Source organism: Ictidomys tridecemlineatus, chromosome 10 (assembly GCF_052094955.1).
Source record: "Ictidomys tridecemlineatus isolate mIctTri1 chromosome 10, mIctTri1.hap1, whole genome shotgun sequence".
NCBI lineage: Eukaryota > Metazoa > Chordata > Mammalia > Rodentia > Sciuridae > Ictidomys > Ictidomys tridecemlineatus.
In genome coordinates this window covers 121,857,213-121,875,817 of record NC_135486.1, presented here as the reverse complement: position 1 = coordinate 121,875,817, position 18,605 = coordinate 121,857,213, and the positions used below count along the sequence as shown (strand labels likewise).

General features: G+C 56.5%; 1 protein-coding gene across 4 annotated transcripts in view; it reads left to right on the top strand.

The window, feature by feature from the left end:
* Caln1 (calneuron 1) overlaps positions 1-12,068 on the top strand; it is a 319,860-nt gene extending 307,792 nt beyond the window's left edge. For all 4 annotated transcript variants that reach the window (XM_078023952.1, XM_078023954.1, XM_078023955.1 and 1 more), the window contains exon 6: positions 5,058-12,068. In XM_078023952.1, coding sequence (XP_077880078.1) covers positions 5,058-5,185 — 128 coding nt within the window. In that variant the 3' untranslated portion in view covers positions 5,186-12,068. The remainder of the gene's footprint in view (positions 1-5,057) is intronic.
* Positions 12,069-18,605: the final 6,537 nt, after the last annotated feature.

The window sequence follows — 18,605 nt, the reverse complement described above, 5'->3', positions numbered from 1 at the left end:
CCTTATTTCTTTGTTAGTTCCGCTTCAGTCCATGGAAACGGCCGGCTGCCGGGACTCATCCAATGCTAGCCCTGGAGGGATGACAGCAGCCCAGTCCCCAGCCTGGTGGCTCTGGCTCACTGTAAGAATCCCCCGAGCTGCTGCTGTTTGGTTCTTTAATTCCTGAGCTTTCAGCGGATCTGCAGCAGGACTTGGAGCTAGCTGCTGTCATTCGAATCTGCCTCACTTGGGAGCCAGCACCTCTGAAGACACACAGCCCTGTTTCCAAACACAGAGACTGAGGCGGGAGGGATCACAGCCCCATTGCACCCGGGATGGCTTGGTGGGTCAGGGGCAGGGTGTGCAGACCACAGTCTCCAGGAGAAGAACCAGAGCCTCTGCCTGTCATTTGCCAAATGGAACAGTGTGAATTGCTGTGACAACAGGTAGGGGAAAGACAGTCTGTCGTGAGCTTGCAACCCTGGTCTTGCCAATGCAGCCCCTGTCTGTGGGTGCACGGAGCTCGTTAGCAAGTTCCCAGGAGTCATTGAAAAACAGGACACCCACCTCTCTGTCCTCCTGCCTCTGCCTCCCCACTCCCATTTCCTCCCCAGATACCTCCCAGACTCCACGGTGTCGATTCTGTGCTGGAAGGAGCGCTCAGTACCTCCTGGGAGGAGAGGTGCAGAGTGGATCTCCAGCAGTGGGAAGCTGCAGCAGGCTCTAGAAAGGAGCCACCCTCCAAAGCCTAGGCCTCAAGTTACCAAGTCACCCAGGCTTGTCCCCCCGAGAATCCAAAGCTCGTACCCACGTGAAAACACAGATGTTCACAGCAGCCTCAACCCCACTCATGACAGACCAAATGGAGACGCCCAAATGCCAGTGAGCTGAGGAGTGGATGGGCGTGGTCTGTGGCACTGTGGGGCATTATCTGTCAGCAATCAGAAACGCCAGGGCGGACTGTGGGCCAGGGCAGAGAGCTGCCCAGCCTGCACCAGGCCCGGGTTGAGGTCCAGCCCTGCAAACAGGAAAGCAGGAGAGGAGGAGCAACATGAGAGGATCTGCAGCCTCAGCTGAGGGACAGAGGCCAGTCTCCCATGTCGCCTGGCTCAGGGGGACAGTGGGGACAGAGGCAGAGCCTGGGTTACCTGTTGCTGGGGCAGGGCAGGGATTGGGGAATGGATGCTGGGGTAGAGGGTTTTCTCTTGAGGGTGACCAGATGTCCTTGGTTGGGCACTGCTGTGGGCATACAGACTTGGCAGAGTGTGAAGCAGCCCTGGGTCATGTCCACCTGAAGGGCAAACTCAGGGTATGTGAGCTGTGTCTCAGCTTAAGGGATAAATCAGAGCTACACCATTCAGATAGAAAACGGAGCGGCCGGCAGTGTAGGTCAGTGGTGAGTGAGGGCCCAGCATGCGCGAAGCCCTGTCTTCCCTCTCCAGCACCCAGTAAAACCAAGTGAGAGGAGAAGGCCCTGTGAGAGCCAGGTGGCACCTTGATGAGAGAAGGGGTCAGAGGGCGCCTCTAGCAGAGAGGAAGGGGACAGAGCTTGGGAAAAGTGCCCGGCTCCCCTGTGGGGGACAGGGAGGAGACCTGCTCCTCTGGCACAGGGATGGCCAGGGAGGGCACTGGATGGGCTGGGAGCAGAGCAGAGACCCTGGCAGGAGGGAGCTGTGTCCCTCCATGTGGAGCACAGGATGGGGCGGATCAGGGCTCTGAAAAGCTGCATCCAGCTGCAGCTCAGGATGGATTAAGTAGGAGAAGAACATGAGCCCGCAGGTGCAAGACCAAGCCCAGCGTTTCTCCAGCAATCTAAGGTAACACACAGCTTTTGTGTGGATTAAATATTTGAAATAAATCTTTTGATGGCCAGAACAGTTATCATTAGCTCCTTTGACAGAGAGAGAGAGACTGAGGCTCAGAGAAGCTCGGGCTCTTGCTCAGAGCTCCCAAGTGGCCCTTGTCGAAGAGGCCAGGTCTCAGACTCACAGCTCATCCCGGGCTGACTTGTGGCTTTCTTGGGGAAATAAAGAACAGACACTAAAAGTAAATAAATAAACCACAATACAGTGCAATGCACATACCGGATGGAAGGCAGTGGGCCTTTGTTATCACCAAGGAACACGGACACCACGGTCTTATTGCTGCCAACCACACTGGGGACTGGAGTGTGTCTTCCTTGGAACTTTCTGTTACTAAGCAGCATATCAAGACGTCAGGGTACTGGAATAATAGGAGCAGACCTGGGCTCTCACCACCTCATCATTTGCTGAGCGACCTTGGCCGCCACTTCTGGGAGCTCCAGGCTCCTCATCTGTCAGCTGGGGACAACACGCCCAGTGTACGTGACCTCTGCCTCTGAGCACGACTGCATATCAAACAAACAAAAAGCAGAGAACATAGCACCCAGCCCACAGAGGTGGGCGTTCTGTAGGAAACAGGAGGCTCACGGATTTGCAGGAAGGAGTGAGCCTGCATCCGGCCTGGCGTGCCTCAGAGCCACCTTGGGTCCTTCACAGCAGGGAAGGTTCTTGAACCCCGTGTTATGGAGGAGGAAACCGAGGCCTAGGGAGAAGAGTGGCTCGAGGTCATATAGGGGGTGGGAGCACCATGACGGGGGGAACATCATCACGGGGGAGCATCATGATGAAGGGAGCACCATCAAGGGGGAGCACCATCAAAGGGGAGCATCATGATGAGGGGAGCACCATCACGGGGGAGCACCATGCTGGGGCAGGCCGCATGAATGGGGTTTCCTCCCAGCTCTGAGGTCCTTTTGGGAGATGCCAGAATTCAGCATAAAAGGATTCTCCTTGAGGCGGCGTCTGAACTACAGGCTCACGCTAGGGTCTGCCTCAGAGCCCCCGTGGCCAGGGATGAGCCAGAGCCCCCCTCTGCCTGCTGGACTGCTGCAGACTCTCCAGCTCCTCCTCCCTCCTTTATCTGGGCTCTCCGGCTGCTTTGAAGGATTTTCAGATCAAAGTTGGAGCCACTCTCCTGGGTCTAATCCTGTTGCCTGTGACCTTGTTTCCTGAGTGTCCTTCACAAAGAAGGCCTTCAGCAAAGACTTTCTCCCTCGGCCCAGCACATGGTCCTCTCTTCTGAGAGCTTTCCGCCAGCCCTGGGGACGGACCCGGTAGCACAGAAGCGTTTCCGTGCAGGCGAGTGCCCAGGATACTCAGCCAGTATCCTGGAACGCGTTGAGATGCGCCACCTCCACACCCTCATCTCGCTTTCCGCTTCATCCTTTCCTTCTGAGACACCATCTCCCCTCTGCCTCCTAAGAGCTGGTGTCTTTTGTACTTTCCTGATCCGGGGAGAGGCCATCTCCGAGCCAAGGAAATGTTCTTCCTTCAGCTAAGAATATAAGATCCAGGATCCATTAGCGAGTCGAGCACTGAGCCTCAAAATACTTGAAATCACTCAAGGGAAGCACAGTGCAATGGATCAGAGGGTCCAGGAGGGCTAGAGACACCAGCAGGGACGTAGGCGACGTGGCGGGGGTGCCAGAGCGCAGCTGGGCCTGGCTCTCCGTGAGGCCAGGAGGAGCCTTCTCCGCTGAGGTGGTGTTTGGAGACCCCTTGACAGCCCTGACCTCTTCTCCCAGGGAAATCTCTGCCTGCCCTTAGAAGCCTGGCCATCTTCCTCCCTCCTGTCTGTTAGTTCCAGCATTTGGAGGGGCCACTTGCGGGCAGGGAGAAGAGGGACCTGGGATGGAAGGCTCTGTGTGCTCTTGAAAGGCATGTGGAGCCGCTTGGCGTTTCTTTGCCAGTCTTCAAGAGCTGGATGGGAGACCTGTCCTCCCTAAGAACCACACACGTGGGTGCACCAACACCCATCCACACACACTCTTTTCCCCAGCAGCTCAAGGTCCACCCAGGCCCGCTGAAGCGAGACTGAAGAAGTTGCCTGATCACCCAGAGAGCTCTTTAAAACACCTACTCCCCGCCTGAGACCTGGGGAGGCCATTCTGCTACCGACTGAGAATCCCACTGATGTGGGGTCCAGTGGTGCTGTTCTTGGGCCAGGGGCAGCTTGGTGGAGAGGGCTTCCTGCCTGCCCCGGGGCATGGGGTGTCAATCACGTAGGACACCACTGGAGAGCAGAGCTAGGGCCAGGAGTGGGGGACGTGGAGGGACCAGAAGCCCTTCTGGGGTAGCATGGCACCTGGCAGAGCCCTCCTCCTCCCACAGCCACTATGCCTTCTGGTTATTTCCATAGCCCTGTTTCTGGCCCACATTAGTCACCCACTGTAATGATTGCTTTGATGAGACCTACAAATGATTTCACATGAGCCTTGTAAAAATAAATGGTGGTACAAGGCCCAGCCTGTCTGAAAGATGAAGCAGAAGAGAGCAAATCAAGGTCAGGCCAAGCTCAGGCCTGGTTAGACCTGGGGCCACAGGCTATGGTGGACCCCTTGCTTCCAAAAATTGAGAGGGCTTGTGCCTCCCTGTCTTCACGCTGGAGAAGAGAGTGTTGTCACCACTGCTCAGGCCTGGGCAGGACCCAGGCTTGTCATACAGATCACTGGGATCCACCCCCAGAGCGTGGGTCAGCAGATCTGGAGTGGGCCTGGCTAGGGATCTGCTTTTTAAATAAGCTTCTGCTGGGGCGGGCTGCTGCTGGCCCAGGAGCCTGGATCGAGAGACATCTAAAGTAATGTCAGAATGGCTGGGCGTCATTTTGACCAGGGACTACCCTGGGGCAATTCCAGGAAGGTGAGTTGCTCCCAGCTAGGATACAGGTACAGTGAGGCATTGCCACCTCACCCCTCCTGTTAGCCACAGAAATGCAGGTGGCTGGTGATGTCATTTACAAAATCACTCCAGCTGCATTTATCTGTGCTTGTCCCTTCCTCTGAAAACGTCAGTCAGGGCTCCTGTTGGAGAGGTTCATCTTTCCCCATCCTTTGCCAGGTGTTCAGTCCCGACAGGGGCCATGAGCAGCCTCACCCTGCAGCAGGCTGGGCTGTGGTCTCACTGTGTCCCTCTCTCTTCTCTCTCCTCCCGACCCCTCCTTCCACGTCCTTTACCTCCACCCCATCCCTACCTTCACCCCCACCCCACCCCAAACAGTGCACTCCCAGAAACAGAACCGGCAGACCTGCGTCCGCAAGAGCCTCATCTGCGCCTTCGCCATGGCCTTCATCATCAGCGTCATGCTGATCGCAGCCAATCAGATCCTCCGGAGCGGCATGGAGTAGCCTCCCGCCAGCCTTCCTGCCGCCAGCTCACCGCGCATGTGCATGCCCGCGGGCGGACTCTTCCTGCGCTCCGCAGATCTGGACCTGTGGCCAATGCATTGATGGTACCCTTCAGGAAAGAGCCCCAGGTTGCAGGGCAACCGGGATTGCAAACCCACTCCATCTCCTTGGCAGGGACACACAAGGGCTGTCTTCAATGCTTTAATGGTTTTGTTTCCTAATGCAATAAATAGCCAGGAGTTCCGAGTTATTGCTTCAACCGCCAGTAGTGACTCTGAAGATAAACTTCATTCCTGTCTCGGAATTCCAGTGGCCATCCAGGTGTAACGGTGGCGGCGAGAGCTAGAGGAGAGAGGCGCGAGCCGTTGTCACCACCATCCACACCCCCTTCTTCCAACCCAGGGCCCAGAGCCTCGGGCTGAGGTGGACCCTCAGCCCCAGGAGGCTGCCTTCTGAGTTGCTACAGAAGAGGGGACTTTCCACCTTGCCCTGGTTTCTCTCTCCACCCGTGGAGACCCCCCAAGGCGTGAGGGGAAAGCCATTGACAGGGTGCAGCCCTGGCGGCCGCCGCTGCACCACCCTGCTTCCGTTCCTACTGCCTTTCCTACAGGACGTGGGGAGAGCTGGGCGCTCTCATCGGTTTCCGTGGCACTTGGCCTTCTGTTCCTAGAGCCCACCCCGCACCAGCATTTTGGAATCTGCAGAGAGCCCTGATCCCAGCTTTGCCGCCTGTGCTGAGAAAAAGAACCACGAATCACGGGCATCTCAACACCCGGACGTGTGGACAGGGACGGCTGCTTCCCGTGCAAGGCTCTCCTGGCCCCTTGTCCACGTAATCTCGTCCTCCCCCACACACTCACCCCTGCTTCTTGGCAGGGGCAAGGCCAACAGCGGGAGGGGAGAGAGGAGACTGGTGCAGAGGCCTAGCAGCCCCCACCCTCGGTGTCTGGCGTAGCAGCCCCTCCAGGTTCCCAGGCTAGACCCCTCTGTAGGTTCAGGTCACCTGCATCTTTCCTGTCCTCATCTTCAACTTGCTTCATTAAGTCTTCCCCAGCTAAAGAAGAGAAATCTGTTCCTAAGCAGGATGATGGGCAGAGGGAGCCACGGACATCCTGGCTTTCAGACTCGCAACTAATTCACACGAACACGTCGGTGCGCTTGGCCACTGCAGCAGGCATTCACTCCTGCCTGCAGAGCACTTCTGCTGGGAAGGGACCTGACCCCAATGGTCAGGTGGGCACCCTCCCAGCCGCCTCTGTCAGCTCCAGCTTGTGGTCAGAGTGGCCAGTGGCCCTGGACGTGCTGTCTCTGTGTATGTTTCCGGCTCAGGTCTGTATTTCTGTAATGCAATTGTCTGGCTCCAGGACACCAGCTCCGGTCCCCCTCCCTTCAGGACTGGGGCGGGGTGTCTCCTCTCCCAAGGCAGGGGTGGGTGCTGTGGTGCCGCCTGTGTCCCCCCGGGCCTTCCCTCTGCTTTCTCCCTGCTGCCTTCTTAGATGTGGAGCACCCAAGGTCTCCACTAGGGTCTTTGTCCGACTCAGCTCTGCACCGTGGGGCGGCTGTAGAAACCCTCGCACCGCGGAGAGCTGCACATTCACAATGAGCACAAGTCACACTAGGGTTTGAGCCATAGAAAGAGGGAGCAGATCTAAGCTCCCAGGAGCCCAGGGGGTGACGTCCTCGTCAAACTCCTTGGCATCTGGCACATCCAGGCCGGGCTAAGGGCAGCAGCCTGCTTGCCACTGCCCTGCCAAGCCCCGCCCCATGCCCACAGCACCCCTGCCTTTCTGTCCCTCCCCTTGGCTGAGGACTGCAGTCCCCTTAGGATACCACAGGTCCAAATGCTGAAGCTGATCCAACTTCCTCCATAGCTCCTTCCCAGGGCACTCCCCTCCCCAGCTGGGCATGGGCAGGAGGGCACTGCAGGTCTGGTAGGGACACCTTTCCCTATCTTTTGCTGATCTTGAAGCCCTAAACCATACCCTTCTGGGAACAGAGGCTAGACTAGGTAGGAACCCAGGGATGGTCCTCTGAGGACCCTACCCCATGAGAAGGGGTTGCATGGCGGCCTCCGAGGCTGGGTGGCTAGGTGGCACGCAGCAGGTCCTGCCTCCCCTGGAGAGTGTCGACCTCAAGGGAGGCCGGGTTTGATTTTTTGGCAGGAGGTGAGATGCGGTACAGGACGAGCATCTAGAGCTGCTCTGGGGGGCACCAGCGCCTGTTCCCTGCAGAGCCCGAGCAACCTTTCCCTTAAAGGACCCCTTGCTCACTCTCAGGGGTCTGGAATCCAGCCAGAGAGAATCCAGGAGCATGTGTCCTGCTGGGTGTTGCTATGGGGAGGGGAGGGAGGGAAGCCAGCGTTCTCCTGACTGCCTGGAGGTCACCCTAGCACACGGCACCGGGGCTGAGGGCTGCTGTGTGTGGAAGCCTCCTGAGCTAGTAGGCATTCCTTAGACTCTGGGGGCTCTGAGTTTGTCACCGGGACTTGAGCCCTCGCTGCTTTGCCTGGACGGTCTGTCTTAGGTAGACCTGGACTACCAGGCGGCCCCATTCCCAGCCCTGCTCACACAGCGGCTGTGCCAGGGCTCTGCTGCTAGTCAGCCTCCTCATCACAGCGGCCATGGGGTTCACAGCTGAAAGTTCCAGAAGGTGCTGTCCCCTATGCCCCAGGAGGGCCCTGTGGGCCTCCACTGGAGGTGACCTCTTCAGGAACTTCCTCTAGAGGCAAGAGCCACTATCCTGTAGGAGACGAGATGTAGGACTCAGGGACCAGGGCTGGTAGCCATGGGTGGCTGAACGCTCGGCAAACCCAGCTTGACTCATGCTGGCTACAAGAACGGGTGACCATCCTCCCCCACCCTCACCATGCAGATGACCATCAGGAAGGCTTTTTACCTATGAGAGAGAGAGAAGTGGACCTGGTCCCCTAGCCCCTAAAGAAACTGTCTCTCACCATTCCAGGTGCAGACAGAGCCCCCAACAGGATTCAGCATTGGAGCTGCTAGCAGTGGCTTCCAGAATGTGTGTGGGTCCCATGTGACTATCCGTAAGGAGAAGGAAAGGGGTGTCGCCATGGCAACCCTTGCATTCAGCCCAGAGTTTGCCATGGCACACAAAAATAGGGACTGTTTTCTTAAAGAACTCGTGTTCCCCCTGATGGCAGCCTGGCTGCTGGTGTCCCCTATCCTGCCGGGAGGGAACACTGCCCTCCCAAGAATCTGGGTGGTTCCTCTGCCTTTTCCTCTTGTGTTTGGACTTGTTCTTCCATTTACTCAGGAGAAAAGGAGCCACCTGGAAGCTGGTGGCAGCATCCCTTCCCCCACCTCTCCCCTCCACCCTGCCTCCCAGAGCAAGAATCCCTAAATCCAGGCAAAAATATCATCTGGAAGGAAAAAAAATATATTTTAAGCCTCCAATCTTGAAAAGCATCTGTTTGCCTGGTGAGAAGTTCTCCTGGCAGAGCATGTGAACTTGAGTGAGCTGAGGTGGAGATGGGGTCTCGGGCATGCCCAGGGGCCACAGAGGTTCCTGGGTATTGCATGGCAGAGACCAAGTGGTGCGTGAGGGGTCGTCTTCCTCTTTACCTGCTCCTGTCTCCAATGTCCCATGGTGAATGCTATCTCCTTGTCCAAAGCACCTCATGGAAGATGGGCAGCTCATTTTGACAGGCGCGCTCCTCCCAGCGCCCCTCCCCTGGATCACAGTGTGGTATGCTTCCCCTGAGAGCCGGGAGAGGAGAAGGTCATCTTATTCCAAATGCCTCCTGCTGGGCACAAGGCAGACTCAGGTCATAAGTCAAGGAGAATTTTGCACATTGTTCTTAACCTGAGCTAGAGGCCTCCCTGGGGTCATATGAGGACACAGCCAGAGGGTGGCCATGAGGCCCTCGAGGGCACTCCCTGGGCTGGCGCTGCTTGCCTTGGGGAGCTCCTCTTGGGCTGATGTCTGGCTCACCAACCTCAGAGGCTGCTGAGCACCGCTCCTCCCGACCACAGCCCTCCAACCACACTGGGTCCCCCTACTGCAGGGTTGCTGTGCAGGCCCTGGTACTCATATTGCTGTTGCCCTGCTCCCCTGAGATGCAGAGAGGGTCTGGACCCTCCTGCCAGGGGGGTCCTTTTAGTACAAGGCCATGGTGTGGCGGACGAACTGAGATTATGCTTCTAGACTCGGGCTGTGTGATCTGCCTTCCCTGGAGAACATCTTCTGAAACGACCCCAGATCAGAAGGTTTCATGGGCCTCTTCGGCGATGCCCACAGGGCTGAGCCTTGCCATAGCCATCTCCCTCTCCACCGAGGGCTCAGCTCCCCGCCAGGGAAGAGTCCATCAGAAATAGAAGAGAATCATGATCCCGCAGCCGGGGTTTCAATTTCAATTATTTATAGTGATGGCAAAAGAGCGGTGGACCTGGTGCCCTTCACAGCCTGTCCCCAGGATAATTTAGGTGTCAGAACTGCTCAGCATCACTCCATATTTACTTTGACCAAGTCACTCAGGGGACTGTCCTCGGCCACGTGGCCTTGCCAGGACAGTTGGTTTGGAGGAGCAAGGCCAGTGTACCAGCCAGCTAAGCACTTTCCCTAATGTCCTGTGCTCTTTGCTGATGCACATAGTCATTTTAACAGGGATGGTTTCTCCTCGATATTGGTTTAGGTTCCTCTTTACATGGTCTCAAGGGACATGGAAAAAAAAAAAAGTCTTTTTTGAGGCAAAATTGTCTTGGTTCATTATGCCACCAAGAATCAGGTGTATACAGTCTCAGGAAGACCGTCCTCTGTTCCTGGACACCTGTGTGGTCCCCTGCACCTGCCCCTATGCTGGGTGACAGGCTGGCTTTCAAACCAGGCTTCTCACACTCTCCACAGTTGTTCAGGTGCGAAGGGGGTTGAGACTGGGATTGTCCAGGGGTGGGAGAAGCAGGCTGAGGAAGGAACATTCTGGGAATGTGAAATTCAGTTGCGGTGCCGCCCCCTCCCCGGGCCTGAGAGAAGGGTTTTGAAGGCTCAGATGCTCTGAGCATTGTCCCTGAGTTCCTGGCCTACTTTGAGAACATATGGGGGATAGAGTGCCGTGTGGCTGCCCATCAGCCTGATCCAAATGACATGCCCTGTGCATTCAAGAGGAGGCTGGTGGTTCACCTTGCCGGGGAGGTCACAGGCACCTGCCAAGCTCAGAACACGTCTTCCTGGACCCACTGGACGGTGGCCAGGAAGGCAGAAGCCCTGGAGCGGAGCCAGTGCCGGCAGGTGGGAGACCAAGGAGACCGCCCCTCCCCCAATAGCCAAGTGATTTGAGTGGCTGCTGTCCTTGGCCTCAGGTTCCTCATCTCTGAAGCCAGAAGACAGGCCACCCTGAAAGGTCCTCCCCTGGGGACATTCTACTTGATGTGAAAGGCAGGTGAGTGGCTGCTGCTGTGAGGGTCTTCCCAAGTCCATGAGGCCACTGTGACACCGCCTCCCGTGCGGTGTCCACTGTCTGTAAAGAAAGCAGCACCCCTGGTGGGTGCCACACAGGCGAGAGGTGCTGCGTGTCCCCTAAGGACGGGCTCTAGTCCTGCCCTTAGCAGGGGTGAGAGCCATGGTTCCGTCTCCCCACCCCAGCTAGGTGAGCCTGGTGACTCGTGAGCAGTGGCGGGGGGCAAACAAAACCAGATTCCAAGAAAGGTCGCTCAGCCCTGCGTCAGAGGCTGCCTCACTGAGGCTGTGGACACGGGGCATGATCTCCAGCCATTGTCCTTTCCTGTCCTTCAGGCCACTGGAGCACGTGATGGTGGTTTGTAGTTACCTGTAGCACTGCAGAAGGCAGTGTCGCAAGCCCTGGGGATTGTCAGGAAGTAGATCAAATCAACAGTCCTGGGGTCCATGCCTGCGGTGGTCCTGTGGCGGTAGCCGTGCACTGAGCCGGGAGCCTGCTGTGGCTGTGACCATCACGGGGAGGCGTGGCAGGCCCCAGGAGCAGCAGCAGCAGGACCCCGAGGGTCCCAAGATCCTGTCCCACATCCCACTTCCTGAAGCAGGAGGAGGTCCCAGCCTTGTCCTCATGCCAAGCCCTGCTGTCCTTCCCCCGAGAGCCCAGACTGGCCCAGGAGGGATCCTCCTAGCTCCAGGCAGAAATGTGCAGAGCCAGAGTCTCAGCTCTCCATGGAGAACCCAGAAATGGTCTCTTTTTTTTTTTGTATGAAGATAAGGATTTAGGGGTTCTGCAGTGGCTTCTTGGCGGGGTTTGATTCCTTCCCAGATTCTGAGTGCAGAAATGCTTTCTCCAAGGACTCACAGACAGTGCCCTGGGAGGGGGACCCCACCCAGAGGGTCTGGTGGGGCGGGGAGCAGGCAAATGCTCCTCTGTGGGTGGGGGTGGGGCCACAGGATCCCAAGGTCATTAGACTTGAGACACTAGTCGATTATCAAAGCACAGTAGAGATGGCTGGCGCCCTGGCCACCAGCACGCTGGGCACAAGAGGAGCACAGAAGGACCAGGTGCGGGAGCCCGGAGCTCTGTGTCCAGAGGGCCTCTGAGACCGCCGCCGGGATCGCAGCCTCCCCATTACCTCACCACAGTCCTTTGTTTCTTTTTTTATTCAGTGTTAGTCGATGGGGTTTCTGCTATCGAGTGATTAGTCAGCAGATTAGTCAAAAGAAGATCTTTATATAAAATGTAAATATTAATATAAATTAACTTGGCATGCAACTTACGGATCAAATGAAGTATATATTATTAATATGTTATCTAATTAGTGTATAAAGGAAAACTGACTGCCATATTTACCAGATGTTTTCTCTAACCAAACTTGTCTGTAAATATATAATCTGTATAAAAAGAGTCTAATTTACCATTATTTATGCAATAGAAAAAAAACAAATAAAAGTTTTTTTTTTCTTTTGATGAGCGATTCAGTTCTTTATCTGTGCTTGTATTTGCAAATGGGTCATGAGAGTTGTTCCTGTGGCCCTGAAGGGCCACCAGATCTGTTCGGATGACAGTTCAATGTCACCAAGAAGCAGCAGGTGAGCAGCAACTGAGGAGGGGCCCCTTTTGTGGAGGAGCTTTGAAGGGGAATGATTGACAAGGGGGAAATCAGCTGCTCCGGAGCATATGGTGAGACTGGGCACGGTCTCCTGGCTGGAAACAGAGGCTAGCATCAAGAAGACTTTGCAGACATTGGAGCTAATGGCATCTTCCTCTTGGGATTCATTTGCCAAATTCCTCCCGACATTAGCATTCGGGCTCTGCAGGGCTTCCACTTAAGCCTTTGGAATTTTTAATGCTATGTGAGCTTCTTGAAGACAGAAAGGGACACTGCTCCCTTGTATAGATAAGGAAACCAAGGGCACCCACAAGTGAAGAAGTGGCCTTAACCAGGTTTTCAACAGGTCTTATCCTTAGTTCACACTCTGAGATCTCCCGGGTCCACTATGGTCCCCTGCTTTCAAGGTTGCTTTATATATACCTCCTGCTGCGGTCAGGATCTGGGGCATCCCTCAAGGCTGGCACACTGAAGGCTCGGTTCCCGGGCAGCAGTATTCAGGAGCTTTTGGGAGGTGACTGGCTCTGAGCTCCTCAGGGGGTAATGTGGGATGGTGTTGTTGGAAGGTGGTGGACCCTGTGGGTGGTGGAATCTAGTTGAAGAGGGTGGCTCCGTGGGAGTGGGTGATCGGAGGCGTTTCCCTTGGTCACACCCTTCGGCCAGGATGCTCTCCTCACTTCAGGCCCAGGAGCAGCTGAGCCAGCTGGCCACCTACTGCAAGCTCTGAAACCGTGAGCCAGAACCAGTCTCGCTCCCTCTGAGTTGATTTTCCCAGGTTTCTTGTCCCCAGTGATGAAGATGAACACATCTCCTTTCCTGGGGGCAGCTTCGGAGGTGGAATCACTCAGCATTTGTTATTGTTTAAAAGTTCTAAAATTAGAGCGTTCTAGGCTTAAAGCGCATTTTTCTTTATGTTTTTCTCTCTGTTAACAGGGGCGTCTGGTGAATCCCGGTGAGACATAATGACTTAGATTTTATCCTCTCTGATCTACATTTTAAGACTTTTTATTATAACTGAATACTTACTTGGCCATGAATATTCATTGTCCTGGGCTTTCCTGCATAACAAACAGCTCACTGGGGACAGACAACAAAGCTCAGGGTCCCTGACCCCCACACAGAGCCAGTGACAATGTAGCTTGAAGACTCAAACTGGAATTAATATCCATGGAGAAAGAAAGAGTCCCCGGGGTGGGGTGGAAATACACCGTGGAGTCCCGGTGGGGTGTTCAGTACTGGAAGGGGATGCATTTCAAAGCTTCTCTTTCAGACAAATATTTGTCCGTGGCTAGCCATGTGCACGGTTAGATGGCCATACCAGTGACATCTCCCGCCTCATCTGCAGGGTCCACTTGAAGCAAAGAGCATGGCCAGAGGACCCAAGGATCGGTGCCTGGGCTGCCACAGGTCCTGAGACCATGTTCCAGGCCTGTCTCGTGCACCCTGGTCTTACTGGCCAGTACACCTGGGCTTCCCTCACTGGGCAATGCCCTGAGCAGAGGAGACAGCTCAGCTCCAGTGTCCCTGGCTTTCACCCCCCAGGTCCTGGCATCCGGAACTGGGGGCTGTGTGGCACCCTGTGACCCAAAGCCTCTCCTGGCCTGGGTGGTCTTCTGCCATCAGTCATAGAGCTCTGTCCACTCCTGGACAGGATCCTGCTCTCATTTCTGAGTCTCCTAGGGCCAGGGAGAAAGTTGTGGGTGCTAATCACAGGGAGTTCCAGGGCTGTGCCCCAGGGCTGGGGTGGCACAGAGCCACCTTGGCTCTTGTACCTTTCTCCTCCTCCCCTGCCCGTCTTTCTTCTCTACTTTCAAGGGAGTTGGGAGTTGGCTGAGCCCCCAAGACCTCTCCCGGGTGGGGGTTCCCAGCCCATGGGAGCTGCCTTTTTAAAAAGCCCACTTCAGTTCCTTCCCCAAATATCTCCTTCTTCTGGGATGATTCCCTCGGCCTGGGACGCAGGCGCAAGGGGTGCTCAGAGCCCAGCAGTGATTCTCAAGGCCGATGGGGCTAAGAACAGGCAGTGAGCACCTCCTCTTCCCAGCTGGGATGGTTTCTGGGGAGACAGACCTGTCCTCTGAGCAAACAGGGCTCCAGGGGTAGACTGTTTCCTGGACTGGCTAGTGCACAGTCTAAGCCATCAGTCAGAAATCTGGGGTGGGCACAGTGATACCCCCGCCCCCTGGTTGGTCCTGGTGCACCTCCAGTTTGAGAACCAAAGGCCGGAGCAGTTTTCTCCAAGTGATGACTTTGGAGTTCACACACGATACGGCCACTATTGAAATCACGGGCTGCTTGGTAAACATGGAGAAGCCGGGGTCTCCCCCCAGACCTACTACACTAGGACCTCAGAGGACGGGAGAGCTGGGGGTCACTTGAGGACGTCCCCTGGGGATCAGAGAGGAGGAATATGAACTCAGCACCCGCCTGAGGTAGGAGGGCTGGGATGAGAACCTCGCCATTCCCTGGGTGGACGCTCGCAAACCTCCCAGCTCCTCCACCTCAGCAAGTGGCACCTGCCGGCCTGTGCAGGCCACCATCACCTGCAGCTGCAGCCCACCTTCCTGACACACAGCAGCAGAGTCCCGGGAGGGGCTTCGGAGGCCCTGGTCCTCCCTTCCAGGGGCGGCTGCTGGCTCACGATGGGAAGCTCACAAACCACCTTCCCTTCTGCCCCTCCAGGGTCAAAGCCCGGCTTCCCTGGGGAGCAAAGGGAGGGAGATGACTCTCCTCTTCTTCCCCGAGGTCAACCTAGACACAGGCACAGAGACGGTGTGTGCTGTGAGGCATGGAGTTTGTGTCAACAAAGCTGTCATGGAAAGTGAGCACACACAGGCCTGGAATCCCAGCGACTGGGGAGGCTGAGGCAGAAGAATTGCAAGTTGGAGGCCAGTCTCAGCCATTTAGTGAGCCCCCAAGAAACATAGCAAGACCCTGTCTCAGAATAAATATAAAGGGCTGGGGATGTGGCTCAGTGGTCAAGTGCCCAAATGTAGCCTCAAAATAGGAAAAACAGCAAGAATCCCCATGAGACGCCAGATGACTGGGCCTCCTGAGTGTGGGGCAGAGCAGCTGCAGGCTCCCTGTTTCTCCCCAGGGGCTTCAGAGAGAACGCCCTGGCTTTAGTCCATTTTCTGTTGCTGTAACAGAAAAGCTGAGGCTGTGTAAATTAATAAGAAAAGAGGTTTATTTAGCTCACAGATCTGGAGCCCAGGAGACTAGGGCTAGCATCTACTCAGCCACTGGCCTTGTGCTGCCCCAGGCATGGAGGAAAGGTGGGAGGCAGTCTATGTGGAAGAGACCCATGTTGTGGGAGGAACGAGAGAGGAAGAAGAGAAGCTGATCCAATTTGTGACAATTCTGCTCTCTGGTGACAGCCCTGCTCTGCGGTGATAACCCTGCTCTCCCGGAGCTGCGCCAGCCCCTTGTGAAGCAGAATCCCCATTGGCCTAGCCCCTCCTCAGTCCCCATCACCTTGCAGCACCAGGCACCTGCAGTTGAACCCGCCCTTAAGGCCAATTGGCTGGGTAATGTGGGCGGAGCCAAAAGAATCCCCCAGTGAGCAGCTCCGTGGTCTGAAAGGGCGGGGAAACAGCCCAATGAGCGTCACCGCAGAGGAGCCAATCAGCTGGAAGTTTGCTGGGGCCGTGCTGCCAGTGTCCTCGCCACTGGCCGGGCTGTGTTGACAGGTGGCACACTGGGCACGGCCACCCTCCTGACAAGAACCTTGCGGGAGCTTCCTGCAGCCCGGCTCTCCAGGCCTCTCAGAGGAGGACCCTTCTGGCCTTCCGTCTGGCCTCCATGGTCCAGGGTCTTCATGGGTGGGTACTTCTAGACCACCTGCTACCCTCCACCAGCTGTCAAGGACGGAGTGTCCGTCTAGTGAGGCGGTGTGGGCACTGGGAGTGTCCATGGTGCCATGGTGTAAGGGAAGATACAGCACCGTGCTGCTGAGGTGGGCCCAGCACAGCCTCCGTCTGGGACCTCTGTGGACAGACAGCCTGGACCAGTGACCGATCTGGGCTTCCTCAGCATTCAGTAGCTCACCCTGCCCATTAGTGTTCCTAGCTCTGGGCCCTGCTGGGCACAGGAGGGTGCTCCCACACAGAGCCCTGTGGGTCAAGAGATTGCTGGCAGCACGGGGCCCTGCAGGTCAGGAGGGTGCTCCCAGCACGGGGCCCTGTGGGTCAGGAGGGTGCTCCCAGCACGGGGCCCTGCTAGGCACATTTGGGCACTTGATAAACGTTTGCTAAATAAATAAATAAACCCAGAAGCCTCGCAATGCCCAGGTACAGAATCCCCCGTTGGTGCAGGGTCCTGGGCTCTCCCTCTCACCCCACACACTTCCTCTCCCATCTCCACCATGAGTCACCAGGTCATGCAGGAGCACTGTGCTTGAGTGTCTGTATTTTGACTCCTCTGGCAGGTGAGGCTCGCCCCAGCCCCTGTGATGAGCCAGGCTGAGAGGTGGTCTCTCAGGTGCTCCTAGAGAGGTCCACTGGCCGGGTCAGGGCTGGGTCCTCTGGCTGAGACAGTCCCCACCCTCCCTGTAAGCCCGGTGCCCGTCCCCTGCTGGGCCTGAGGTCTTCCTGGCCTCAGCGTGTCCCTCCCAGGCTGGGCTGGGTGAGCCCTGCCAAGGTCCCACACAGCTCCCTCCTCACACGTAAATATCCACAGAAAGGAGGTTCACCTTGAGAATTGGCCACACCAACATGGAGGCCAGGGAGTCCAAGATCTGCTGCCCGCCACCTGGAGGCCAGTGGCACAATTCCAGTCTGCCTCCAAAGACCCAAGGACAGGGGAGTTGATGGCTCAAGTCTCCCCATGAGGACCAGAGAGGCTAAGGTGAGGGGCATGAGCTCGGCCTGGGCCGGGGCTAAGGGACAGGGGCCACGTGCTGCTGCTGTTGACCTCAGTGGACTGCACGGTGCCCACCCACAGTGGAGAGAGCAGTTGGCTCCCCTGAATCCACCAATCCAAATGCTAATTCCAAAACAACCTCCAGACAGACCCCCAAATCATGCTTGATCCAGACACCCCCTGGCCTAGTCGGATTATGCATAGAATTCAGCAGGACAGACAGCCAGACACAGACAGCTCCTGGGGACAGGAAGTATACTCCCAGCTGAGGCCCAGGGGCATGGCACATATGGCTAACGACTTCACATTAATCCAGGGAGAAACGATGCGGGTTGGAACTCAAAACCTGAGAGTGGAGCCAAGGGAGGAGGACAGACCCAGGAGAGTAGGAGGGTTAGGGGACCTGGCGACTGGCTGGGGCTATGGCTTGGTGGGAGGAGAGGTCCAGCACATATCTAGGCTTCTGGTTTGAACAGATGGGGACGTCGAGTGTAGCTTAGCTCCTGACTTTGGGGCCTGCGGGTGCCTCAGGTACGCAGCTAGAGAGAGCTAGCTGGGCTGACCAAGTGACTTTGGTGCAGAAAAGCAACTGGCCAGATTCTCCGCCTGCCCTCTGGACGCTGGGGGAAAGGGCCACCAGAGGAACGGCCAGCCCTGTCCCTCCACTTCTTCCTCCTCCTCCCCCTTGTGGCACAAGGGAGAGCTGCAGCCTGTTGTGGGAAGTCTGTGCTGTGGCCACAATAGCCCTGGGAGCTGCGCACCTGGGCTCCGTGTGGCTGCCTGGTGCAGACTCACTGTGTCCCTTTCATCAGGGGCACCTCTACACAGGGTGGCCAGTCACTCAGCCACAGCCTTCCACCGACCACACACACAGTGTGGACTCTGACCTCAGTTCTGGCCTCAGCTGGGTGGCTTAGCAGGTTCATTGCCAAACACGGGTTTTCTAAGTGACTTCCTGGAAACCTAAGGGCTGGAGTCCAGGTGGACCCTCGGGTTCTCTTCTGTCACTTGACTGTCCCTGTGATTTCTGGAAAACCTTGCTGCTCCCTGCAGCAACCTCTGCCCACTGCTGGTTTGGATGGGGGACAGTGGCAGGGTAATTAATCAGTCCCAGGTGGACACCCACAAGGGGAGAGCCTGAGAAGGACCAAGCCAAGGCCCACATCATCCAGGAAACATTCTTTGTGGCTTCAGAATAAAATATACTTTCAGCTTCCTTCCAGAGATGAAAAAAAGCAGAATCTCGTCAGTGAGTGGCTGTGGTGAGCTCAAGGCCTGAGATGGTCTGAGCGCCCAGCCGTGCTGCCAGTGTCCTCGCCATGCTCAAACACAACTGCAGGAGGCCACACTAACAGACCCGAGGGTCAGCCGCTCCATTTGTCCATACGGAAGTTCTCAGGGCAACACGATTCGAGATCAGAGGCCCTCCTGCCACATCGGGCGTCGGGCTCACGCTGGCTTTGGTTTCCCAGGACTCTAGCTGAGCTACAAGAGATCCCCGTACCCCTGGGGTCAGTATCTGGCCCTTTCCTCCATGA